The sequence below is a fragment of the Somniosus microcephalus genome, chromosome 15, assembly GCF_052327205.1.
Source record: "Somniosus microcephalus isolate GS21.2 chromosome 15, FLI_Smic_1.0, whole genome shotgun sequence".
Classification (NCBI taxonomy): domain Eukaryota; kingdom Metazoa; phylum Chordata; class Chondrichthyes; order Squaliformes; family Somniosidae; genus Somniosus; species Somniosus microcephalus.
The window spans coordinates 49,316,808-49,341,516 of record NC_141001.1 but is presented as its reverse complement, the minus strand read 5'-3'; the positions used below and the strand labels follow the sequence as shown (position 1 = coordinate 49,341,516).

At 43.7% G+C, this 24,709-nt stretch overlaps 1 protein-coding gene across 3 annotated transcripts in view; it reads left to right on the top strand.

The window, feature by feature from the left end:
- LOC147106719 (synaptotagmin-7-like) overlaps nucleotides 1-24,709 on the top strand; it is an 890,706-nt gene that overhangs the window by 841,967 nt on the left and 24,030 nt on the right. For all 3 annotated transcript variants that reach the window (XM_086007776.1, XM_086007777.1, XM_086007775.1), the window contains one exon: nucleotides 14,592-14,761. In XM_086007776.1, the coding sequence (XP_085863902.1) occupies nucleotides 14,592-14,761 (170 nt within the window). The remainder of the gene's footprint in view (nucleotides 1-14,591; nucleotides 14,762-24,709) is intronic.

Sequence of the window (24,709 nt, the reverse complement as noted above, 5' to 3'; positions counted from 1 at the left end):
TTTCAGGAATCCAGTACTGGATTTCAGGAGTCAAAGTGGATGTGGTGCTGTTGTTTTATCTCCAGGTGACTTTGCAAATATAATGTGTTAGTGACATCCACTGGCAAAACATGAATACTGCACTGACATTTAGTAGCTCTAAATTATCAGCCACCTTTCAGCCCAGAAATGATGCTGTGTGATATTATAGTGTGAACACATCTGTCATAATAATTCCAAACAAATGTGTTAAGCCTTTGTACACTGTCACACAGCTGATTTTCTAAGCACTGATCTTTTCTAAATGGAATGTTAACCACTCATTGAAATTGGCTATATTTTGGATGTAATAATGAGTTACAAAGATATTTGTTCAATTGACCATTCCCCCCACCCCCACCCCGTGGCCATTCTTTATGTGTAAGCCTAGACGGTGAGTGTCAGCAGGCTGTTTAACCATTGGGAAAAATCTCATCTGATCCCAATCCTGCCACCTGATCTCCAGCTGCCTGCACTTTCCAACAGGGAACACTGGATACTGATCAGAAGCAGATTTTTCCTCTCTCTAGACCAATGAAAATACCCCTAGCTCTGCTTAGGTTGATATCGGCTAAAAATTGAACATGGGGTTACCATATGGGTTTACCCCCTAAGCTATGACAATTGAACAGTTTTAAGGCCACGTCAGTCCTTTACGTACTTCAAAGCCCCAGAATTGAGCTCACTTTTTATTTTTTCTGTATATTTTACAAAATCTGCAATTTGTTTCAAAATAACATGTTTTTACTCTCCTTGCATGGATACTGTGGCTATCCTAAACTTGACAGAGATGATATCACATCAGTGAAAAGGTAATACAGATAATAACAGTGATATAGGGACTGATGTATGTGGCATAAAATGTGTGTTTTCCATCAACAGATTAGAGGAATCCACTTCATAGCATATTTTGCACTACACAGTGTGCACTACATAATATAAAATGCAGTATATAATGCATGTTATCAAGCAGCACTTGCTCAAAAGCCTGCTCACCGATGCTCAGTATGGGTTCTGCCAGGACCACTTGGCTCCAGACCTCATTACAGCCTTAGTCCAAACATGGTCACGAGCTGAATTCCAGAGGTGAAGTGAGAGTGACTGCCCTTAACATCAAGACAGAATTCGACCGAGTGTGGCATCAAGGAGCCCCAGTAAAAGTGCTGTTAGTGGGGATCAGGGCAAAGCTCTCCAGTGGCTGGAGTCATACCTCGCACAAAGGAAGATAGTTGCGAGTGTTGGAAGCCAATCATCTCAGCCGTAGGATATTGCTACAGGAGTTCTTCAAGACAGCATCCTAGGCCCAACTATCTTCAGCTGCTCCATCAATGACCTTCCTTCCAACTTAAGGTCAGAAATGGGGCAGTTCACTTATGATTGCACAGTGTTCAACTACATTCGCAATTCCTCAGATAATGAAGCAGTCCATGCCTGCACGTAGCAAGACCTGGACAACATCCAGGCTTGAGTTGATAAGTGCCACAGAAATGGCAACAAGAGAAAGCCTAACTGCCTCCCTTTGACATTCAATGGCATTACCATCACCGAGTCCCCCACCATCAGGGAGGGGGAGAGTTACCTGGACTCTGTGTTCCAGGAAGTAGTCACACCAATTAGATTAACTAATTCAGATGTAGTCCGTGGTCAGGGACAGGAGGGTGTGACTATGAGTGAGGCAGGTACGGGGATCCAGGAGGTAGTGTTGGAGGAGCCGCAGCCCTTGCTCTTGTCCAACAGGTTCGAGGCTCTTACTCCCTGTGGGGACGGGAGCGGGGACTGCAGGGAGGATGAGCAACCTGGCCACAGCACCGTGGAACGGGGGGCCATTCAAGTAGGGGGAGTAAAAAGAAATGTTGTAGTATCATTAGGGGGATAGATAGGGCTCTTTGCAGTTGAGAGCGAGAGTCCCGAAGGCTGTGTTGCCTGCCCGGTGCCAGGGTTAAGGACATCTCCTCTGGGCTGGAGAGAAACTTGGAGTGGGAGGGGGAGGATCCAGTTGCCGTGGTCCATGTTGGTACCAATGACATAGATAGGACAAGGAAAGAGGTTCTGCTGAGGGAGTATGAGCAGCTAGGGGCCAAATTAAAAAACAGAACCACTAGGGTAATAATCTCTGGATTACTATCTGAGTCACGAGCAAATTTGGCTAGGGTAAATAAAATCAGAGTTAAATGCGTGGCTCAAAGACTGGTGTGGGAGAAATGGCTTTTGCTTCTTGGGACACTGGCACCAGTACTAGGACAGGAGAGAGCTGTTCTGTTGGGACGGACTTCACTTGGCCAGTGCTGGGACTAGAATCCTGGCGAATCGAATAACTAGGGCTGTAGAGAGGGCTTTAAACTAATTAGTGGGGGGGAGGTTTCAAGAGAGCAAAAAATAAAAATGTCAGCGGAGAAGGCAATAGAGCAAGATAGCAGTGGGGGAATTAAAAACCAGAGCATGTCAGGAAGGAACAGAATGTATAAAGGTAAAGTAGTAAAGGGGGTAAAAGCAGGAATAAATTGTCACAAAACATGTTTAAAAGTTTTTTATCTGAATGCACGCAGCATTCGTAACAAAATAGACGAGTTGACGGTACAAATAACTACACCTGGGTATGATCTGGTGGCCATTACAGAAACATGGCTGCAAGGTGACCATGACTGGGAACTAAACATCCAGGGGTATTTGACAATTAGGAAGGGCAGACAGGAAGGAAAGGGAGGTGGGGTGGCTGTGTTAATAAAGGATGGAATCACTGCAATAGTGAGAAATGATATTGGGTCAAAGGATCAGGATAGTGAAACAGTTTGGGTGGAGATAAGGAATAATAAGGGGAAAAAGTCACGAGTGGGTGTAGTCTATAGGCCTCCTAACAGTTGCAACTTTGTTGGTCGGAGTATAAATCAGGAAATAGTTGGGGCTTGTAATAAGGGAACAGCTATAATCATGGGGGATTTTAACTTTCATATTGACTGGACAAATCAAATTGGGCAGGGCAGCCTTGAGGAAGAGTTCATAGAGTGCATTAGGGACGGGTTCCTTGAGCAGTATGTAACTGAACCAACCGGGGGCAGGCAATCTTCGATCTGGTCCTGTGTAATGAGACAGGATTAATAAAAAAATGTCCTAGTAAAGGATCCCCTTGGAATGAGTGACCATAACATGGTCGAATTCCAAATTCAGTTGGAGGGTGAGAGAGTTGGATCTCAAACCAGCGTACTAAGCTTAAATAAAGGAGACTATGAAGGTATGAGAGCAGAGTTGACTAAAGTGGACTGGGAAAATAGATTAAGGTGTAAGACGGTACATGAGCAGTGGTGTACATTCGAGGAGATATTTCACAACCTTCAAGAAAATATATTCCACTGAGGAAAAAGGGGCGTAAAAGAAAAGACAGCCATCCGTGGCTAAGTGAAGTAATAAAGGATAGTATCCAACTGAAAACAAGGGCATATAAAGTAGCCAAATCTAGTGGGAGGATAGAAGATTGAGAAGCATTTAAAAGCCAGCAAAGAATAACTAAAAGATTAATTAACAAAGGGAAGATAGATTATGAAAGTAAACTAGCAAAAAATATAAAAACAGATAGCAAGAGTTTCTACAGTTATATAAGAAGAAAAATGGTGGCTAAAGTGAATGTTGGTCCCTTAGAGGACGAGACCAGGAAATTAGTGGTGGGGAACATGGAGATGGCAAAAACGCTGAACAAATATTTTGTATCAGTCTTTACAGTAGAGGACACTAAAAATATCCCAACACTGGACAAACAGGGGGCTATGGGGGGGGAGGAGCTAAACACGATTAAAATCACTATGGAGGTGGTACTCGGTAAGATAATGGGACTAAAGGCGGATAAATCCCCTGGACCTGATGGCTTACATCCTAGGGTCTTGAGAGAAGTAGTGGTAGGGATTGTGGATGCATTAGTGGTAATTTTCCAAAACTCCCTGGATTCAGGAAAGGTCCCAGCAGATTGGGAAACTGCTAATGTAAAGTCCTTATTTAAAAAGGGAAGTAGACAAAAGGCTGGAAACTATAGATCAGTTAGCCTAACATCTGTGGTTGGTAAAATGTTGGAGTCCATTATTAAGGAAGCAGTAACAGGACATTTGGATAAGCATAATTTAATCGGACAGAGTCAGCATGGTTTTATGAAGGGGAAGTCATATTTGACAAATTTGCTCGAATTCTTTGAGGACGTAACAAACAGGGTGGATAAAGGGGAACCAGTGGATGTGGTGTATTTGGACTTCCAAAAGGCATTTGACAAGGTGCCACACAAAAGATTACTGCACAAGATAAAAAATCACAGGATTGGGGGTAATATACTGGCATGGGTGGAAGATTGTTTTCTGTTAGATAGCCAGAGAGTTGGGATAAATGGTTCATTCTCGGGTTGGCAGTCAGTGACTAGTGGTGTTCCGCAGGGGTCAGTGCTGGGACCCCAACTCTTTACAATCTATATTAACGATTTGGAGGAAGGGACCAAGTGCAACGTATCCAAGCTTGCCGACGATACAAAGATGGGAGGGAAAGCAGTGAGTCAGGAGGACATAAAAAACCTGCAAAAGGACATAGACAGGCTAAGTGAGTGGACAGAAATTTGGCAGATGGAATATAATGTTGGAAAGTGTGAGGTTATGCACTTTGGCAGAAAAAAATCAAAGAGCAAGTTATTATCTAAATGGAGTGAAACTGCAAAGTGCTACAGTACAAAGGGATCTGGGGGTCCTGGTGCATGAAACACAGAAGGTTAGTATGCAGGTACAGCAGGTGATCAGGAAGGCCAATGGAATCTTGGCTTTTATTGCAAGGGGGATGGAGTATAAAAGCAGGGAAGTCTTGCTTCAGTTATACAGGGTATTCGTGAGGCCACACCTGGAATACTACGTACAGTTTTGGTTTCCATATTTAAGAAAAGATATACTTGCTCTCGAGTCAGTTCAGAGAAGGTTCACTCGGTTGATTCCGGAGATGAGGGGGTTGACTTATGGAGGAAAGGTTGAGTAGGTTGGGCCTCTACTCATTGGAATTCAGAAGAATGAGAGGCGATCTTATCGAAACATACAAGATTGTGAGGGGGCTTGATCGGGTGGATGCGGTGAGGATGTTTCCACTGATGGGTGAGACTAGAACTAGGGGGCATAATCTAAGAATAAGGGGCTGCCCTTTCAAAACTGAGATGAGGAGAAACTTCTTCACTCAGAGGGTAGTAAATCTATGGAATTTGCTACCCCAGAGAGCTGTGGAAGCTGCGACATTAAATAAATTTAAAATGGAGATAGACAGTTTCCTAGCTGATAAGGGAATTAGGGGTTACGGGGAGCGGGCAGGGAAGTGGACATGAGTCTAGGTTCGGATCAGCCATGATCCTATTGAATGGCGGAGCAGGCCCGAGGGGCCATATGGCCTACTCCTGCTCCTACTTCTTATGTTCTTATGTTATCAACGCGGGGGTCACCATTGACTAGAAACTCAACTGGACCAGCCACACACATGCTACTAGAGCAGGTCAGAAGCTGGGTATTCTTTGATGAGTGGCTCATTTCCTGACTCTCTCAATCCTCTGCACCACCTATAAGGTACAAGTCAGGTGTGTAATTGAATACTCTCCATTTGCCTGGATGGATGGGGCTGCAACAACACTGAAGAAGCGTGACACCATCCAGGACAAAGCTGTTCTCTTGATCGGCATCTCACTTATTAGCCTAAATATTTACCCCCTCCACCACTGGCTGCAGTGTGCGCACTATCTACTGGAACTTTCTACCCAGTAGCATTGTGGGAGTATCTTCACCACACAGACTATAGCGGTTCAAAAAGGCAGCTCACCGCCACCTTCTCAAGGGCAACTAATGATGGGCAATAAAGGCAGGCTGTCGAAAATGAATTTAAAAAAAAACTATATAACATGTTGTACACTATATAATATACAGTATGTTGTGCAGTACATTATGCTTTATGAAATGCCACCAACTATAGGATATATCTAACCCTATATTAGATGCTGTGCAGTATATAATGTTTGCTATATGCCATATTATATCCTACAATATATTTGTAGCATATTGTACACTTAAGTAATAAACATTATATTAGTTTGCAGCACTCAATATTTTATATATGCCGTATAGTGGACCAATATACTAATAGGTTATATTGTACCATATTCTATAAAATATATTTTGCTCTAAAATATAGCTTTGTATTGCATCACATTTATTATGCGCTATATTATATTATACTCACTAAAATGTAATACGCTATTAAACACACTGCATAATACAGCTGTTATGGTTCAGGATTTTCTTTGAACACAATTTTCATGTGTAAACCGGCTGACGACAGGTTCCATCTGAATATCTTGCCATCCAAAACCTGTGTCTTTTACTGTCTTCGGTACTGAGTTAGCATAGCTCGGAGCCCACCCCCGAGCACAATCTTACCCGCGCGCCCCCCCCCCCCCCCCCCCCCCAAACACCACTGCGTCAGCCAAAAAGTTAAACTGTGTCAGCCAATGAGTTGGAGGTGAGGCAGGACTTACAGCAAACAATTGTATTTTACAACAAACAGAGTCTATTTAAAAAGAGTCTCTACAAACTGCAGCAAATAGACCTCATGCATGACTGAAACTGCAGCAACCTTTCCCGATAAAAGCATAGTGATTTCTCCAGCAAGATGTAATCAGTGGAGGATAGTTACATAATACAAATTATGTGCCTAAAATCAATCCCAGTCACTTGCAGCAGTGCGGTCTCCAGGCGTGATTGATGGTGGAATTTACCCAATCATCTCCATTCTGGCCAGGAATAGTGGTGTCACTATATGCAGCCAACAATGACTCTCTTCAGCAGTAATGCAATGCACTGGAATTTGCATAGGATTTCTTCTACACCACCTGTCAATCCAGAAGGCAAAAAATATCAAATGCTGCAGCCACTTCACACAAGCAGAAACTGCTGATTTTGAATTTATTCAATTAGATGATCTACAGAAGTAGACTGATACCGTAGCGTACAAATAGCAATTTACTATAGATACAACTAAAATGACTCGAGACAACTGTTTTCCCAGCACCTTTAGAAAAATTCTTAGACTATCTTTTGTTGGTATTACATAATTATCTGCCTATGGAGCTCAATGTACTGGCACTGTGGCTGGACTGACTAGCACTGAAAATCCCTGTAGTTTATACCTTTCATTTCTTTGTCGAAGCAATTTCTTAGCCAGTAATGACACACCATGAATGAATAAAGAGATCAGGGTCAAATTGAAACTAAAGAAAAAGGCATACACTAAGTACATAGACAATAAAGGAGAGGGTGACAAAAGGGTATATGAAGAGGTTAGGAAAGAAGTAAAAAAAAAATTAGAAAAGCAAAAAGGAACTACGAAATTAAGTTATCAAGGAATATAAAAAGAAATAGTAAAGTATTCTACAGACACATCAAGATGGGGGCCACTAAAGGATGCACAAGAAAGATAGTCACAGGTAATGACCGTGAAATGGCAGAAATATTGAAGTTACTTTGCCTCAGTATTTACCAGGGAGACGAACAAGGTGGGCATGATATTGGAAGAAGAGGTCAAAAAAGATATAAAGACATTTAAGATAGAAAAGGGGAGATAATTGATAAACTAATCAGAGGATAAAACCTCTGGTCTGGATAGATTTCATCCGTGCATATTACAGTAAAAGAATTTAGGGAAAAGATAGTAGAGGCACTTAATATATATAACAATTCATTAGAAAAGGGAATAGTGCCAGAGGACTGGCGGATGGCTAATGCTATTTCTATATTTAAAAAAGGAGATAGAACAAGTTCAGGGAACTATAGACCAGTTAGCTTAACGTCCGTGGTAGGAAAGATAATGGAATCTTTACTCAAATGTAATAGAAGAACATCTAGAAACCAAAAGTATAAGGGATAGTCAGCATGGATTTCAAAAGATGACCAACCTTACTGAATTCTTTGAAGTAACAAAGAGTAGACGAGGGTAATGTAGACATAATGGCCCATATTTTCCAATCCCTACGGGTGTGTATGGGCTATGTACACACCCATAGGGACATTGGGAATGCTGGTTTCAGGCATGCGAAGCACATGCGCTGAAAACAGGCATTTCCAATCTGTCAAGTCAAGAATCCTCTTGACAGATCGGACGCCTGCCCTGGAGAAGGCCCCCTGTGGGTGGAGAGTGCTACTTTCTGCAGAACCTCCGCCTGCTGAAAACACTTTTTAAAAAAAAAAAAAAAAAAAAAAAAAAATTAAAAAAATCTTATGCCTGGTGAAAGCATCTTATGTCTGGTAAAAGCAGGCGTAAGGCTTGCTTTTACCAGCATAAGAGTTTTAAAAAGTTAAAAAAATTTTTTTTCACTCATTTATAATTTAATACACTTTTAAAAAAGGTATGTTTATTTTTAGCCCCGTAAAAAAAACTTTAATTTTTTCAAAAAATTAAATTTTTGTTTAAAATATTTAATTTAATGTAATTTTAACTCACTTTAAAAACCTGATTTAAAAAAAAAAATTATTTAATGTTTGTGTCTTTTTGGGATGATCTCCATTCATACTTTTGACAGGTCTATCTGTCAAAAGTATGAAGGGAGAGTCCCTCTCCCATTGGCTCGCCTGGTCCACGTGATCCCAGGGACGCTTGCGAACCGCATGCGCCCCTGGGATACGTGGGCCCTGCACATTTCGACTGTGGAGAGGCCCAGGATCGGAAATGGCCGGACCTCGGGAGCCCTCGGGTAAGGGCATAGATTTTTTCCCACTGAAATATTGTCATGGGTCATGGCAGCCTGGTACCACACTATTGATGGGCCACCACCTTCAGGAAAATATGTTGGGGAAAATGTTCATGAATTTGTTCGTTAACACAAGATGCAGTGAGATAGATTGTGCCACAATCGCACCGCATAGCTGTTCCATTTCTTCTCAAAACCAAAAGAGGTTTGCCAAGCCTTTTTCACAAAGACAATTTCCCTTTTAACTTGGCTAGAAAATTTTCAATTTTTTTTCAGTGCTGTGATTATCATAATGTGTCATTGCAATACAAGCGGATCTCATGATATTGGACTAACAAAGATCTCCATGAGGTAAAGGTGGAGTGAAATATTTAATGTTTAGAGTTGCTGCATTTTGGGTAGGATCATGTCTTGAGTTCTGATATTTTTCTTTGCTGAAGAAATTAATCAAAAAACTTGCTTTATACCTCCACATGATTGAACACAGAAGTAATTGGCTCTTTTTATTAAAAAAAAAATGTCTTTGGTGTTCACTTTTTAGAAGTTTTCAGATGGCCTGCGAACAAAAACAGACTGTTTAATCAAAATCAGGGGCAACACAGTGGCAATCCTAGATTGTTGTTCCTGTGCATTTATGGTTGTAGTGCAGGAGAATGGAAGTACTGAATCAGATTGCCAATTGATCATATCACTGAGTACTTAGTCACTCAACCAAATTTAGCCATTACTAATAAAATAAATTTATTTCCTTCTGCCTACTTCTCACACTTAGGCTCTTCAACTATTAGCGTTGAAATGAAATTATTTTAATGGAATCATTAACCTAATTATTTAAATTTTTTTATTGCTTCCATTAAAATAGTGGGCAAAGGAATTTCACCGAAATGTGTTAAGTGTATGTAGGCTTGTACGCCGAACAGCCTATCTTCAAGGCATTTGTGCCTTTGTGCTTCTCTGAATAAGGGTTGGCAAATTGAACTAATTAGTGTTGTATTTTAAGCAGCTCGCCACCTGGGACTTGGATGAAAACTGTTTGAACATCTTTTGTTTTAGATTTTTAACAGCTGAGAGACAGGTGGAGAGAGAGTAAGAGTGATACCAATTTCTTGAACTTTCATTTTGATTGCTTAGTAGTGATATAGACAGACAGAAGATGGTCTCAAACTCTTTGTAACTTGGTCACTTTTTTTTCATTTTACCAAAACGTAAACCTAAAACTGCTGCTAGCCTGCCTAAGAAAAGCCAACTGACTGCCACCAGACGTCAATCATCAACAGCAACTTGCATTTAAAGAACACCTTTAACATAGAAAAATATCCTAAAGTGCTTCATAGAGGCATAATCGGACAAAGATGGACACCAAGCCAAAAAATTAGATATTCGGAGGGATGACCAAAGGTGGATTTTAAGGAGTGTCTTAAAAGAGCAGAGAGGGGTGGAGAGACTGAGGTGCCTAGGAAGGGAATTCCAAAGTGTAGGGCCTAGGCAGCTGATGGTACAGCGCCAGTGGTAGGGCAAAGGGAGGGTGTGGATGTACAAGAGGCTAGAGACACAGGAATGGAGAGTTCATAGAGTTGCAGCGTTGGAGGAGGTTGTAGAGATGGGGGCGAGGGCATGAAAGAATTTAAACACGAGGATGAAAATTTTAAATTAGAGAGGGTGGGGGACTAGGAGCCAATGTAGGTCTGCGAGGACAGGAGTGATGGGTGAGTGGAATTTAGTTTTGGATGAGCTGAAGTTTACAGAGAAGGAGGATGGGAGGTTAGCCAGGAGAGACTTGAAATAGTTGAGTCTGGAAGTGACAAAGGCATGAATAAAGGTTTCAGCAGAAGATGGGCTGAGGGGCAGAAGCAGGTAATGTTACAGAAGTGGAAATAGGCAGTCTCTGTGATGGAAAGGAGATGGAGTCAGAAAATCAGCACAGGGTTGAATCGGACATCAAGGTTAAGAACAGTCTGATTCAGCCTGAGACAATGGCAGGGGAGGGGATGGAGTTTGTGGCAAGGGTATGGAGTTTGGGGCGGGGGCCAAATTGATTCAGTCTTCCCAATGTTTAGTTAGAAGATATTAATGGCTCATCCACGACTGGATGTCCAGCAGGCAATTTGACAGCACAGAGGTTGTGGCGAGGTAGAGCTGGGTGTTCTTCAGGATGGGGCCAACAACAGATTCTGGGAGACTCTGGAGTAACAGTATGGGGGTGGAAGGGAAGGGGCCAAGGATAGATCCATACGACACTCCAAAATACGGTACTGGGGCAGGCATAGAAGTCGTAGTTGAAGATGCTCTGGCTACGATCGAGGGGAAAAAAAGAGTCTAACCAAGCGAGGTAGTCCCAGCAAGCTGGACAACAAAAGACTTGTGTGGTCAAAACAATGACAAATGAGGTCGAGCAGGGATCGTGCACCACAGTCACAGCGAATGTCATTTGTGACTTTGGTTAGGGTCCTTTTGATGCTGTGGCAGGGGCAGAAACCTGATTGGAGAGGTTCAGCCATGGTGTTGTGGGAAAGGTGGGTGTGGATTTTGGTAGCGACAATACATTTAAGGGATTTGGAGAGGAAACTGAGGTTGGGGATGGGGCGTTAGTTTGCAAGGACAGAGAAGTCAAGGGTAGTTTTATGGAGGAGAGGAATGATGATGCAGTTTTGAAAGAGAAGATTGCAGTAGCTGAGAATTATTTACAATATCAGCTGGCATGGGAGCCAACTGGGAATAAAAACAGAAAATGCTGGAAACACTCAGCAGGTCAGGCAATATCTATGGAGAGTGAAACAGAGTTAACGTTTCAGGTTGATGACCTTTCATCAGAACTGGAAGAAGTTAGAGATTTAACAGTTTTTAAGCAAGTGTAGAACCTGGTAAAAGTGACACGGGTGGGAGAGAGGAAAGAACAAAAGGGAAGGTCTGTGATAGGGTGGCTGGCAGGAGTGATTAAATGACAAAAGGGATAATGGTGCAAGGCAAAAGGTGATGATAATGGGTGAAGTAAAGAAACAAAGGATGGGTCCAGAGGGGAAATAAAATAACAGAATTATTACCAGCACCTGCTGTCCGATAATAGTGGTTATGATCTAATATTGTTGAACACAATGTTTTGTCCCGAAGGCTGTAAAGTGCCTAATCAAAAGGTGAGGTGCTTTTCCTTGAGCTTGCGTCGAGCTTTATTGGAACAGTATAGCAGGCCAAGGTCAATGTGGGAGTGTGATGGAGAATTAAAGTGGCAAGTGACCAGAAGCTCAGGGCCATGCTTGCATACTGAATTGAGGTGTTCAGCAAAGCGATCACCCAATCTGCGTTTGGTCTCCCCAATGTAGAGGGGCTAAGAAGGAATGTTGGGTAGGCAGCAGTTTATTGGGAATGGGGCCAAGTAAGAAGGAGGTGGCTCTCATGGACATGGTGAGCTCGCAGAGGGCATGGGGAGAGGTGGGAGTGAAGCAGGTGAGAGACAGGTTCAGTGCTAAAGCAGAGGGGCACCTCTCTCATTCCTGATTCTACCACTTCTGCAATGGGAGCCAAATCCTGCAGACAATTTCTGTGGCAGCCCACTTCTTGCTAAAGAATTGAACATTACACTGGGTTACATTTTCCTTCATTCACTAATCTTCGCAAAATGTTTGTAAGTATAAAATATGGATACTCGATTTATACTTGCATCAACATTTTTGCTAACATTAGCGAACATAAGAAAATATAGCCCATTGTTTCCAGTAGCAAACTCTGAGAGGATGATCTTTGGAGATGAAGTATGGAACACAAAGGGAACAGGGAAAGATTAGAAAGGGCTCTGATGAACAAAATTTTAACTCTGGTAGAGAGACTGGGTGAGACTAGAACTAGGGGGCATAATCTAAGAATAAGGGGCTGCCCTTTCAAAACTGAGATGAGGAGAAACTTCTTCACTCAGAGGGTAGTAAATCTATGGAATTTGCTACCCCAGAGAGCTGTGGAAGCTGCAACATTAAATAAATTTAAAATGGAGATAGACAGTTTCCTAGCAGATAAGGGAATTAGGGGTTACGGGGAGAGGGCAGGGAAGTGGACGTGAGTCTAGATTCGGATCAGCCATGATCCTATTGAATGGCGGAGCAGGCCCGAGGGGCCGTATGGCCTACTCCTGCTCCTACTTCTTATGTTCTTATTACTATTTTTCTGTTACTAATTGTATTGCTAGTAGCAGGAACAGATAATGACTAGTATAATAACAACTGGTACAAAGTACTGTCAAAAGTTAAAATAAACAAGTCCCTGCTGTGCCACCATTCGTTTTTTTTTTATATTAGTTCATGGGATGTGGGCATAACTGGCAAGGCCAGCATTTATTGCCCACCACTAGTTGCCCTTGAGCAGGTTAAATGATTGAAAATGACTGACCAGCTAGTCACTATTTTCACTCATATTAAATCACGCTAACAAGCTGGTAGTCTGTGAACAGCGCTCATTGCATGTGCTGCAATACCATGTATGGAGTCTTGCCTTCCCAGCAATGAGAGCAGGTAGTGAAAAGGTGGCTCCTGCTTACATCGCTGTGAAAATAGACCCAATACAGAAACTTCAGTATAATGTGATATTAATATATTTTCTCTCCTCTCTTTTCTTAGTCCTATTTCTTTCTTATTTTCCATTGCTCCTTTTTTCTTTTTCTGTCTTCACGATGCATCTGATTACCACTGCAAGTACCAGTGTCGTGTATTCTCTTATTTTCTTGCGCTGAAGATCGAGGGAAAGCGAAAGACTTGGGACTGTCTCAGACGTCTGTGATAGTCAAAGCTCTGTACTGAAATAGCAAGGGCCTACTGTATGTGTGTTGCTGTATTGAAATTTCAGTACTAGGCATCAATACCAATGTATCAATTAATGTATCAATATAGGGAGAAAGTGCACTTACACCAATGTGCTTTATTGTTGTGTGCTATACTTGTGCAACACTCTTAATTTATCAACTCCGATTGCTCTTGCTACTATAAGAACATAAGAAGTAGGAGCCGGAGTAGGCCATACGGCCCCTCGGGCCTGCTCCGCCATTCAATAGGATCATGGCTGATCCGAATCTAGACTCACGTCCACTTCCCTGCCCTCTCCCCGTAACCCCTAATTCCCTTATCTGCTAGGAAACTGTCTATCTCCATTTTAAATTTATTTAATGTTGCAGCTTCCGCAGTTCTCTGGGGTAGCAAATTCCATAGATTTACTACCCTCTGAGTGAAGAAGTTTCTCCTCATCTCAGTTTTGAAAGGGCAGCCCCTTATTCTTAGATTATGCCCCCTAGTTCTAGTCTCACCCATCAGTGGAAACATCCTCACCGCATCCACCCGATCAAGCCCCCTCACAATCTTGTATGTTTCGATAAGATCGCCTCTCATTCTTCTGAACTCCAATGAGTAGAGTCCCAACCTACTCAACCTTTCCTCATATGTCAACCCCATCATCTCCGGAATCAACCGAGTGAACCTTCTCTGAACTGACTCGAGAGCAAGTATATCTTTTCTTAAATATGGAAACCAAAACTGCACGCAGTATTCTAGGTGTGGCCTCACCAATACCCTGTATAACTACTGCCTGTCCCAAGATACTCCGAGCCACCAATACTTCAGCCAAGTGTTACACATGCAGGTACAACCCAAGTCTGGAAGAACAGAATCTTTATTGTACAGATGCTTTACAGTTGTACAGGGTATTTTCCACTGCTCAAATATGCTTTATAATGCTGGGAGTATAAAGATTTCATATTTTACTGAAATCTGAATGCCAACTCCACTGTTTGTTTCTGTATCCCTGAAGTACACATTTTCCTTCTCCCTGTTGTATGACAGCTGTAGGCTTTCTTTTCCACCCTCAGGTTTCCCCTATGAGAAGGTGGTGCAGAGAGTGCTGTACCTTCAAGTCCTGGATTATGATCGTTTCAGTCGAAATGATCCCATCGGAGAGGTGTCATTACCGTTAAACAAGGTGGACTTGACACAGACACAAACATTCTGGAAAGAACTAAAGCCATGCAGTGATGGAAGTGTAAGTAACACTCAACTTTCCTTCGTACAGGAAACTTTGTGCTATCCGGAGGTGAGCTATCCGGCAATCTGGAGCCACCGGCAAAAATCAGCAGCCGTTTTTTATTCTTTTTGTTTGTTTTTTTTGCTTTGTTTGAACAGTCAAGCTGTGCAAGGTCTGTAGCTATAGCAACAGCTTCAGCTACAGAGCTTTAGGGCCACACCCGAGTGTTTAGAAGCTGTTGCTAAGCAACAGTGTTTGTTGTCAAATACGGAGATAAGAATCTCCGTATCTCTCAACATTAACTCTGGAGAGTACGGCACCTTTTAGGCAACGGCAGCAGCTCAGTCCCGTGGGTGCCGGATAGCACAAAGTTTCCTGTACTAGCCTTGTTTTGCAGCTTTTAACACATACCGCAAGCACAGTGTCTCAGTAATTATGTTGCTAGATTATAATATAGGCATTTTTGTCTCTATTATGTTTCCTGGCAGCTTATTCCAAATATTTATTGCTCTTTGGGTAAATAAGTTCTTCCTAATAATTATAAATGTACTTTTTACTAAAATTTGTGTCCCCCTGTCTTAATCTCTTTGAAGTAATCTAGCCGGACGGATTGCACCTGAACAAGGCTGGGACCAATGTCCTCGCGGGGAGGTTGACTAGTACTGCGGAGGAGGGTTTAAAGTAATTTCGCAGGGGATGAAGCACCAGGACGCAGCAGCAGAGAGGAGAGACAAGGGGCTTGAATTTCCCAGGGCCGTGGAGGCAGGAATGGAGGCGTGTGGGGTGTTAAAATTGCAGAATCGGGGGGCACGAACCCTTCCCGCCCCCAACCTGCCTCCATGCCCGTTTCCCAGGAGGCGGGTACCTGACCTATGCTGGGAGCCGCCTCCCCGAGGCGGGAAGGGGATTGGTGCCAATTATAACTGCCTGTTAACGGGCAGTTTTTGGCCTAATCCCTATTTTTAGCCCTGAAGTGTGGGCTTCCCGACGGCTTCAAACCACGCCAAGTTAGCGAGGCGGACCGGCGGGCTGAAGGGCTTGGAGGGTTCGAGATGTCCGGTGTTCAGGTGAGTGATGGGTGCATGAGTGCAGAGGTAAGTGTGTTTAGTGTGTGTTAAGTGTTTAAATAAGTTTTACTTACTTTACTTACTAATGCAGGCTTCCTTCCTTCAGGTCTCTGGAGTCCCTCATCTCACCGGCGCAGAAGGCTGCGAGCTGTCAAAATTTGCAGCATTCTGCTTTCTGTTCTTGAGAGATTTCTAACTGAGTCTGTGTAAAGGACTCAAGTTAGAAGTCAGATTATCAGTGTTGAGTTTCACAGAGCTGTCAAACACAGATTTTTCATCTGTCAAAAGCTCCTTGACAGATGAAATGTCAATCCCTGGTGTCACCTGTAACCAGGTGTCCCTTAATTGGCCCGCTGAGTCCGCTTAGCGGGCTCAACAAGGGAAAATCGTGTGGGTTGGCCACAAATCAATGGAGGCGGGACTACAACCCAAAATGTGGGAGTCCCGCCTCCATCACGTCCCCATTGACAAAATTCAGCCCAAGGTGCATAGAAAACGAGAGGGGACAAACAGCAACAGAACAAAGAATAGTGTAGAGAGCAGGAAGTAAATGGAGAAAGAAAGCAGACTAGCATGGTGTTCGAATGCATGTGTGCTAATGCGAGGAGTGTTACAAATAAGGTTGACGAGCTACAGGTGCAAGTTGCCATATGGCGTCATGATATAGTTGCTTTAACGGAGACCTGGCTTAAACATGGGCAGGAATGGGAACTAAACATTCCTGGCTACAATATATTCAGGAGGGGTAGAGAAGAGAAAAAGAAAGGCGGGAGAGTGATAGTATTGATCAAGTGTAATATTACAGTTCTACAGAGGGACATTATACTAGAGGGTTTAAAGACTGAATCTATTTGGTTACTCCATCCACCACCTTAAACATTCACTCCCTCCACCACTGGCGCACCATGGCTGGAGTGTGTACCATCTACAAGATGCACTGTAGCAACTTGCTAAGGCTTCTTCGACAGCACCTCCCAGACGCGCGACCTCTACCACCTAGAAGGACAAAGGCAGCAGGCACATGAGAACACCATCACCTCCAAGTTACACAGCATCCTGACTTGGAAATATAGCGCCACTCCTTCATCATCGCTGGGTCAAAATCCTGGAGCTCCCTACTTAACAGCACTGTTGGGAGTACCTTCACCACGCAGACTGCAGCGGTTCAAGAAGGCAGCTCACCACCACCTTCTCGAGGGCAATTAGGGATGGGCAATAAATGCTGGCCATGCCAGCGACGGCATTATCCCATGAATGGATAAAAAATATTTGTTAAGAGTTAAGGAACAGAAAAGGAGCTGTTACATTGCTGGGTGTGAGAATAGTGAGGCGATGGAGGAGCAAATCTGTAGGCAAATTGCAGAGAAATATAAAATAATAGGAGACTTCAATTTCCCTAATATAAACTGGGGAAACAGCAGTGTGAGGGGCAAGGAGGGTGAAGAATTCTTAAAATGTGTACAGGAGAACTTTCTCAATCAATATGTTTCTAGCCCAACGAGGAATGAGGCAGTGCTGGATCTAGTTCTTGGGAATGAAGTAGGGCAAGTGGAGTGTGTTTCACTGGGAGAACATCTGGGTAATAGTGATCATAATATAATTAGTTTAAAATAGTTATGGAAAGGGACAAAGAAAAATTAAAGGTGATAATACCCAATTGGAAGAGAGCCAATTTCAGTGATTTGAGAAGGGATCTGGCACAGGTGGACTGGAAACAAAGATTGGCCAGTAAAACAGTAAGTGAGCAATAGCAGGCCCTCAAGTCAGATAGTTCAGGTACAAACCAAGCATATTCCAATAAGAAGGAAAGATGAGGAATCCATAGCTAGAGCTCCTTGGATGATAAAGGAAATAGAGGTTAAAATAAAACAAGAGGTTTATGACAAATGTCAGGTATAGAATACAATCAAAAACTAGGCAGAATACACAGTGTGCGGGGGGAAATTAAAAATGGATATAAGCAGGGCAAAGAGAGAGTATGAGGAAATATTAGCAGGTAACATAAAAGGGAACCCAAAAATCTTGTATTAACATATAAAAGGTAAAAGAATAGTTAAAGGAATGGTGGGGCTGATTAGGGACAAAAAAGGAAATCATCTTGTGGAGCCAGAGGGCATGACTGAGGTACTGAATGAATACTTTGCATCTGTCTTCACAGAAGAAGAGGATGAAGTTAATGTCAGAGTAGAGGAGGGGGCAGTAGAGATATAGGATAGGATAAAAATAGATAGAAAAGAGGTACTAAATAGGTTAGCATCACTCAGTTAACAAGTCACCCGGTCCAGATGGGATGCATCCCAAGTTGCTGAAGGAAGCTAGGATGGAGATACCAGAAGCTCTGACCACAATCTTTCAATCTGCCTTGGATATTGTAGTGATTCCAGAGGACTGGAGGACTATAAATGTTACACCCCTGTTCAAAAAAGGGGAGAGGGATAAACCTGATAACTACAGGCCAGTCAGTCTAACATCAGTGGTGGGAAAATTACTAGAGACCATAGTCAAGGACAAAATTAATTCTCACTTGGGGAAGCATTGGTTAATAAGGGACAGCCACATGGATTTGTTAAAGGCAAATCGTGTCTGACTAACCTGATTGAGTTCTTTGATGAAGTTACAAAGAGGGCTGATGTAAGTAGTGCAGTTGATAAAGTACCTCATAACAGACTTATTTGGAAATTAGAAGCACGTGGTATTAAAGGGACGGTGGTAACTTGGGTACAAAACTGGCTAAGGGATAGGAGCAGAGAATGGTGATCAACGGATGTTTTTCCGACTAGAGAGAAGTATGCAGTGAGGTTCCATTGCTTTACTTATATATAAATGACCTGGACTTTGGTATAGGGAGTACAATTTTGAAGTTTGTGTTCGATACAAAACTTGGCAACATAGTAAATAGTGAGCATAATAGTAGTAAACTTCAGGAGGACATGGGCAGACACATGGCAGATGCAATTTAATGTGGGTAAGTATGAAGTGATGCACTTTGGGAGAAAACACATGGGAGAGGCAGTATAATCTAAATTATATTATTTTGAGGGGAGTGCAAGAACAGAGGGACCTAGGGGTGCATAATCACAAATCTTTGAAGGTGGCAGGGCAAGTTCATAAGGTGGTTAAGAAAACTTGTGGGATACTTGGCTTTGTAAATAGGGGCAGTAAATACAAATACAAGGAAGGGTAACGGTAACATAGTGGTAATGTCACTGGGCTAGTAATCCAGAGGCCTGAACTAATGATCAGAGACGTTAGTTCAAATCCCACCACTGCTGCTGAGGAATTTAAATTCAATCTGGAATAAAAAGCTAGTATCCGTAATGGTAGCCATGAAACTATCGGATTGTCGTAAAAAACCCATCTGATTAATAATGCCCTTTAGGGAAGGAAATCTGCTGTCCTTACCTGGTCTGGCCAATATGTGACTCCAGGCCCTTAACTTCCCTCTGAAATGGCCTAGCAAGCCACTCAGTTGTAAAAAAAAATTGCTACGAAACACAATAATGAGAATGAAACTGGACGGTTTCGACCTCGGCACCGGTTACGAACACGGCAACGGCGCACCCAGCCCAGTCAACCCTGCAAAGTCCTCCTCACCAACATCTGGGGACTTGTGCCAAAATTGGGAGAGCAACAGCCTGACATAGTCATACTCGCAGAATCATACCTTTCAGCCAATGTCCCAAACTCCTCCATCACTATCCCTGGGTATGTCCTGTCCCACTGGCAGGACAGACCCACCAGGGGTGGCGGCACAGTGGTATACAGTCGGGAAGGAGTGGCCCTGGGAGTCCTCAACATGAACTCTGGACCCCATGAAGTCTCCTGGGCAAGGAAACCTCCTGCTGATTACCACCTTCCCTCAGCTGATGAATCAGTACTCCTCCATGTTGAACACCACTTCGAAGAAGCAAGGGCACAGAATGTACTCTGGGTGGGGGACTTCAATGTCCATCACCAAGAGTGGCTTGGTAGCACTACTACTGACCGAGCTGGCAGAGTCCTGAAGGACATAGCTGTCAGTCTGGGTCTGCGACAGGTGGTGAGAGAACCAACCCGAGGGGAAAAACTTGCTTGACCTCATCCTCGCCAATCTACCTGTCGCAGATGCATCTGTCCATGACAGTATTGGTAGCAGTGACCACCACACAGTCATTGTGGAGACTAAGTCCCGTCTTCACACTGAGGACATCCTCCATCGTGTTGTGTGGCACTACCACCGTGCTAAATAGGATAGATTGAGAACAGATCTAGCAGCGCATAAACTGGGCATACATGAGGCGCTGTGGACCATCAACGGCAGCAGAATTGTATTCCACCACAATCCGTAACCTCATGGCCCGGCATATCCCTCACTCTACCATTACCATCAAGCCAGGGGATCAACCCTGATTCAATAAGGAGTGTCGAAGAGCATGCCAGGAGCAGCACCAGGCATACCTAAAAATGAGGTGCCAACCTGGGGAAGATGCAACACAGGACTACATGCATGCTAAAAAGCAGAAGCGGCATGTTAAAGACAGGGCTAAGCGATCCCACAATCAACGGATCAGATCAAAGCTCTGCAGTCCTGCCACATCCAGTCGTGAATGGTGGTGGACCATTAAACAACTAACGGGAGGAGGCGGCTCCATGAATATCCCCATCCTCAATGATGGTGCAGCCCAGCACGTGAGTGCAAAAGACAAGGCTGAAGCGTTTGCAACCATCTTCAGCCAGAAGTGTCGTGTGGATGTTCCATATCAGACTACTCCTGTGGTCCCCACCATCACAGAAGCCAGTCTTCAGCCAATTCGATTCACTCTACATGATATCAAGAAACGGCTGAGCACACTGGATACAGCAAAGGCTATGGGCCCCGACAACATCTCGGCTATCGTGCTGAAGACTTGTGCTCCAGAACTAGCCACGCCTCTAGCCAAGCTGTTCTAGTACAGCTACAACACTGGTATCTATCTGACAATGTGGAAAATTGCCCAGTTATGTCCTGGCCACAAAGCAGGACAAATCGAATCTGGCCAATTAACACCCCATCAGTCTACTCTCAATCATCAGCAAAGTGATGGTAGGTGTCATCAACAGTGCTATCAAGTGGCACTTACTCACCAGTAACCTGCTCAGTGATGCCCAGTTTGAGTTCCGCCAAGACCACTCGGCTCCCGACCTCATTACAGCCTTTGTCCAAACATGGACAAAAGAGCTGAATTCCAGAGGTGAGGTGAGAGTGACTGCCCTTGACATCAAGGCAGCATTTGACCGAGTGTGGCATCAAGGAGGCCTAGTAAAACTGAAGTCATTGGGAATCGGGGGGTGGGGGGAACTCTTGACTGGCTAGAGTCATGCTTAGCACAAAGGAAGATGGTTGTGGTGATTGAAGGTCAATCATCACAACCCCAGGACATCGCTGCAGGAGTTCCTCAGGGCAGTGTCCTAGGCCCAACCATCTTCAGCTGCTTCGTCCTGCTACGTCAATGACCTTCCCTCCAACATAAGGTCAGAACTGGGGATGTTCGCTGATGACTGCACAGTGTTCAGTGCCATTCACAACTCCTCAGATAATGAAGCAGTCCACACCACCTTAAACACTCAAGAAGCTCGACACCATCCAGGACAAAGCAACTCGCTTGATTGGCACCCCATCCAGCACCTTAAACATTCACTCCCTCCACCACCGGCGCACCGTGGCTGCAGTGTGTACCATCTACAAGATGCACTGCAGCAACTCGCCAAGGCTTCTTCGGCAGCACCTCCCAAACCCGCGACCTCGTCTACCTAGAAGGACAAGGGCAGCAGCTGCATGGGAACACCACCACCTCCAAGTCACACACCATCCTGACTTAGAACTATATCGCTGATCCTTCATCGTCGCTGGGTCAAAATCCTGGAACTCCCTCCCTAACAGCACCGTGCAGCGGTTCAAGAAGGCGGCTCACCACCACCTTCTCAAGGGCAATTAAGGATGGACAATAAATGCTGGCCTTGCCAGCGACACCCACATCCCATAATACAAATTTTTAAAAAAAGTTAAGCTAAACGTTTACAAATCTTTGGGCTAGAAATTGTGGTTGGTGGCGTTCCTCCAGAGTACACCTCCAACCCGCGAAAGAATTACGAAAGTACCTGCTAGCAGCCAGGCTGCGAAAAATTGCGGCGTCAGGCCTCGAGGCGGAGGGCAGAGTAATGGCCCACGGATCCCAGTGACGCAGGCGGTGCGGAAGCATACCTGGGATCACATGGCCCTGGTCCTCCAATTAATAAGTAGAATTCCATTTCATTTATTTACGAAGGGAATCCCCTAATGGGATGCAATGGAATCCCCAAATCTAATAATTATACAATGTACAGAATTGGAACTTTATTCATAATTACCTTCATTCCACCAACCTCACTAAACATGTAAGCTTTTGATAATTTTATACACCATTAAAACTGTAATTCAGGCCAATATTTGCATAAATTCAGTTCATACAGTGTGTGCATAATTTAGGATACGAAAATGTTTAATTAATGACTTGGATATCCCCCTTACGCTGATGCAAACAGACCCTGTGCCTGCTTGCACCAACCATAAGACTTCCGTGTGCAATTGTTGGACAGTCAGTGACTCTGCGCCAGCGATTGCTTTTCCGTGGCCCCCACAGATGGCCTGTCAACAAGTTCTGGATTTCATGCGGAAATCCCAAACTTTTGGGGCATTTCAAAGGGGATACGACGGCGTACTCAGAGTACGCTGCAAATTCAGGGTCTCTGATTAGGCCTCAGCTGGAATATTGTGTACAATTCTGGGCACCACACTTTAGGAAGAATGTCGAGGCCCTGGAGAGGGTACAGAGAAGTTTTACTGAGTTGGTATCAGGGATGTGGGAGTTCAGTTATATGGAGAGATTGGATTGTTCTCCTTAGAGCAGAGAAGGGAAACCTAATAAAGAGATTCAAAATTTTGAGGGGTTTTGAGAGAGCAACTAGGGAGAAATCATTTCTCTAGCAAGTGTGTCATAGGTTTAAAATAATTGTCAAAAAACCTAGAGGGGAAATGAGAAATTTTTTCACAAAGGGTTGTTAATATCTGGAACGCACTACCTGAAAGGATGATGGAATGAGATTCCACAGGAAATTTCAAAAGGCAATTGGACATGTACGAAGAGGACTAATTTCAGGGTTATGGGAAAAAGTTGGGGTGTGAAATTAAATTGGACAGCTTTTTCAAAGAGCCGGCACAGGCGTGACAGGCCTCCCGTGCTATAAGATTCTATAAGAGATGAGCTTGAAGTGCCTTTTTTAGTCATTTCTCAAGTGTGTTCCTTTGTGCAGATGTATTGGAACTATGGAACTATCCTGCGCATCAACTGTGCTCTACTCAGCATTAATTTTGGCTTGGAAACTAGAATTACATATGACTCCAAAATGCTACAAATGTACCAAAAAAGTATCAACATTTCCTTGGGAACAAGTACCCTGATTCACTCCCCCGCCCCCCCCCCCCCCACCCCCCAATTACGAAAATCAAACTTTTGTATACATTCGTGTTTTTCCCAATAATACAACCCAATGGCAAATTGGGTATGCATGCAGCTTAAGTTATATGCTCACGTTCCACTGTTGTCTTTTGTTTTCATATAAGTAAGACTATTGAATTTCAAGCAATGGTGTTGGTTGTAGGCTTATGTTTATAGCTGTTTGAGTTTCAGTTGTTTTTTCAGTTGTTGGCTTTTTGGGGACCTGTGTCAGCATTTGTAAGGTTGGTGTGTGAATCATAAAAGCAAGATGTGAAACGAAGCTCAAAAAAGGAGTACAGCGTAGGTGAATGTCAACAAATTTTGTGTCTGCAACAGGTATTCTCTCAGGTTCAGCATCAGTAGTCGCTCCCGTAAGCAGACCCCAAGTCCCTTACAATCAGCAATGTACCTTTACTATTCAATTTCTAGCCATACAATAGTGTGTTCCAGGGTTGTAGCAATGAGCATCCCTTGCATATGAACTGGATATCATCATCTTACATGTGCCCCCATGTGTGTTTCTCCAGTCTTCCGAAGGGTGAACTGATGTGATGAAGCCACGTATAAATCAGCAAGCTAATTCCTTTTTCACTTAATATATGAATAAACAATGAAATAATTACAATGAATTTTAACTTATTTTCTAACATCCTCATAATAGAAAATAAGAGCGTGCGACATGCCACCGCTATTAGTAGGCTAAATTTACTTCTGACTAGCATTCTCCCTGAATCTAGTCAGCACTACACACGGAGAGAAAATTCAATCTGGTGCCCCACCTCCTTACCAGATAAATGCAGACCATCTGTAGACTCCCTCTGTGTGCTCTTATTTAACTGAACAGGAAAACAAAGGCTTGAAATCTGACACCCTTCCAGTTTCCTGTGTCCTGGGATTGGTCAGTTGAGTTGCCAATCAGACCTTTTGTTAAATTCATTTATAGGATGTGGGCGTCGCTGGCAAGGCCAGCATTTATTGCCCATCCCTAATTGCCCTTCAGAAGGTGGCGGTGAGCCGCCGCCTTGAACCGCTGCAGTCCGTGTGGTGAAGATACTCCCACCGTGCTGTTAGGTAGGGAGTTCCAGGATTTTGACCCAGCAACGATAAAGGATTGGCGATATACTTCTAAGTCAGGATGGTGTGTAATGTGGAGGGGAACTTGGAGGTGGCGGTGTTCCCATGCACCTGCTGCCCTTGTCCTTCTAGGTGGAAGAGGTTGCGGGTTTGGGAGGTGCTGCCAAAGAAGCCTTGGCGAGTTGCTGCAGTGCATCTTGTAGATGATGCACACTGCAGCCACGGTACGCCAGTGGTGGAGGGAGTGAATGTTTAAGGTGGTGGATGGGGTGCCAATCAAGCGGGCTGCTTTGTCCTGGATGGTGTTGAGCTTCTTGACTGTTGTTGGAGCT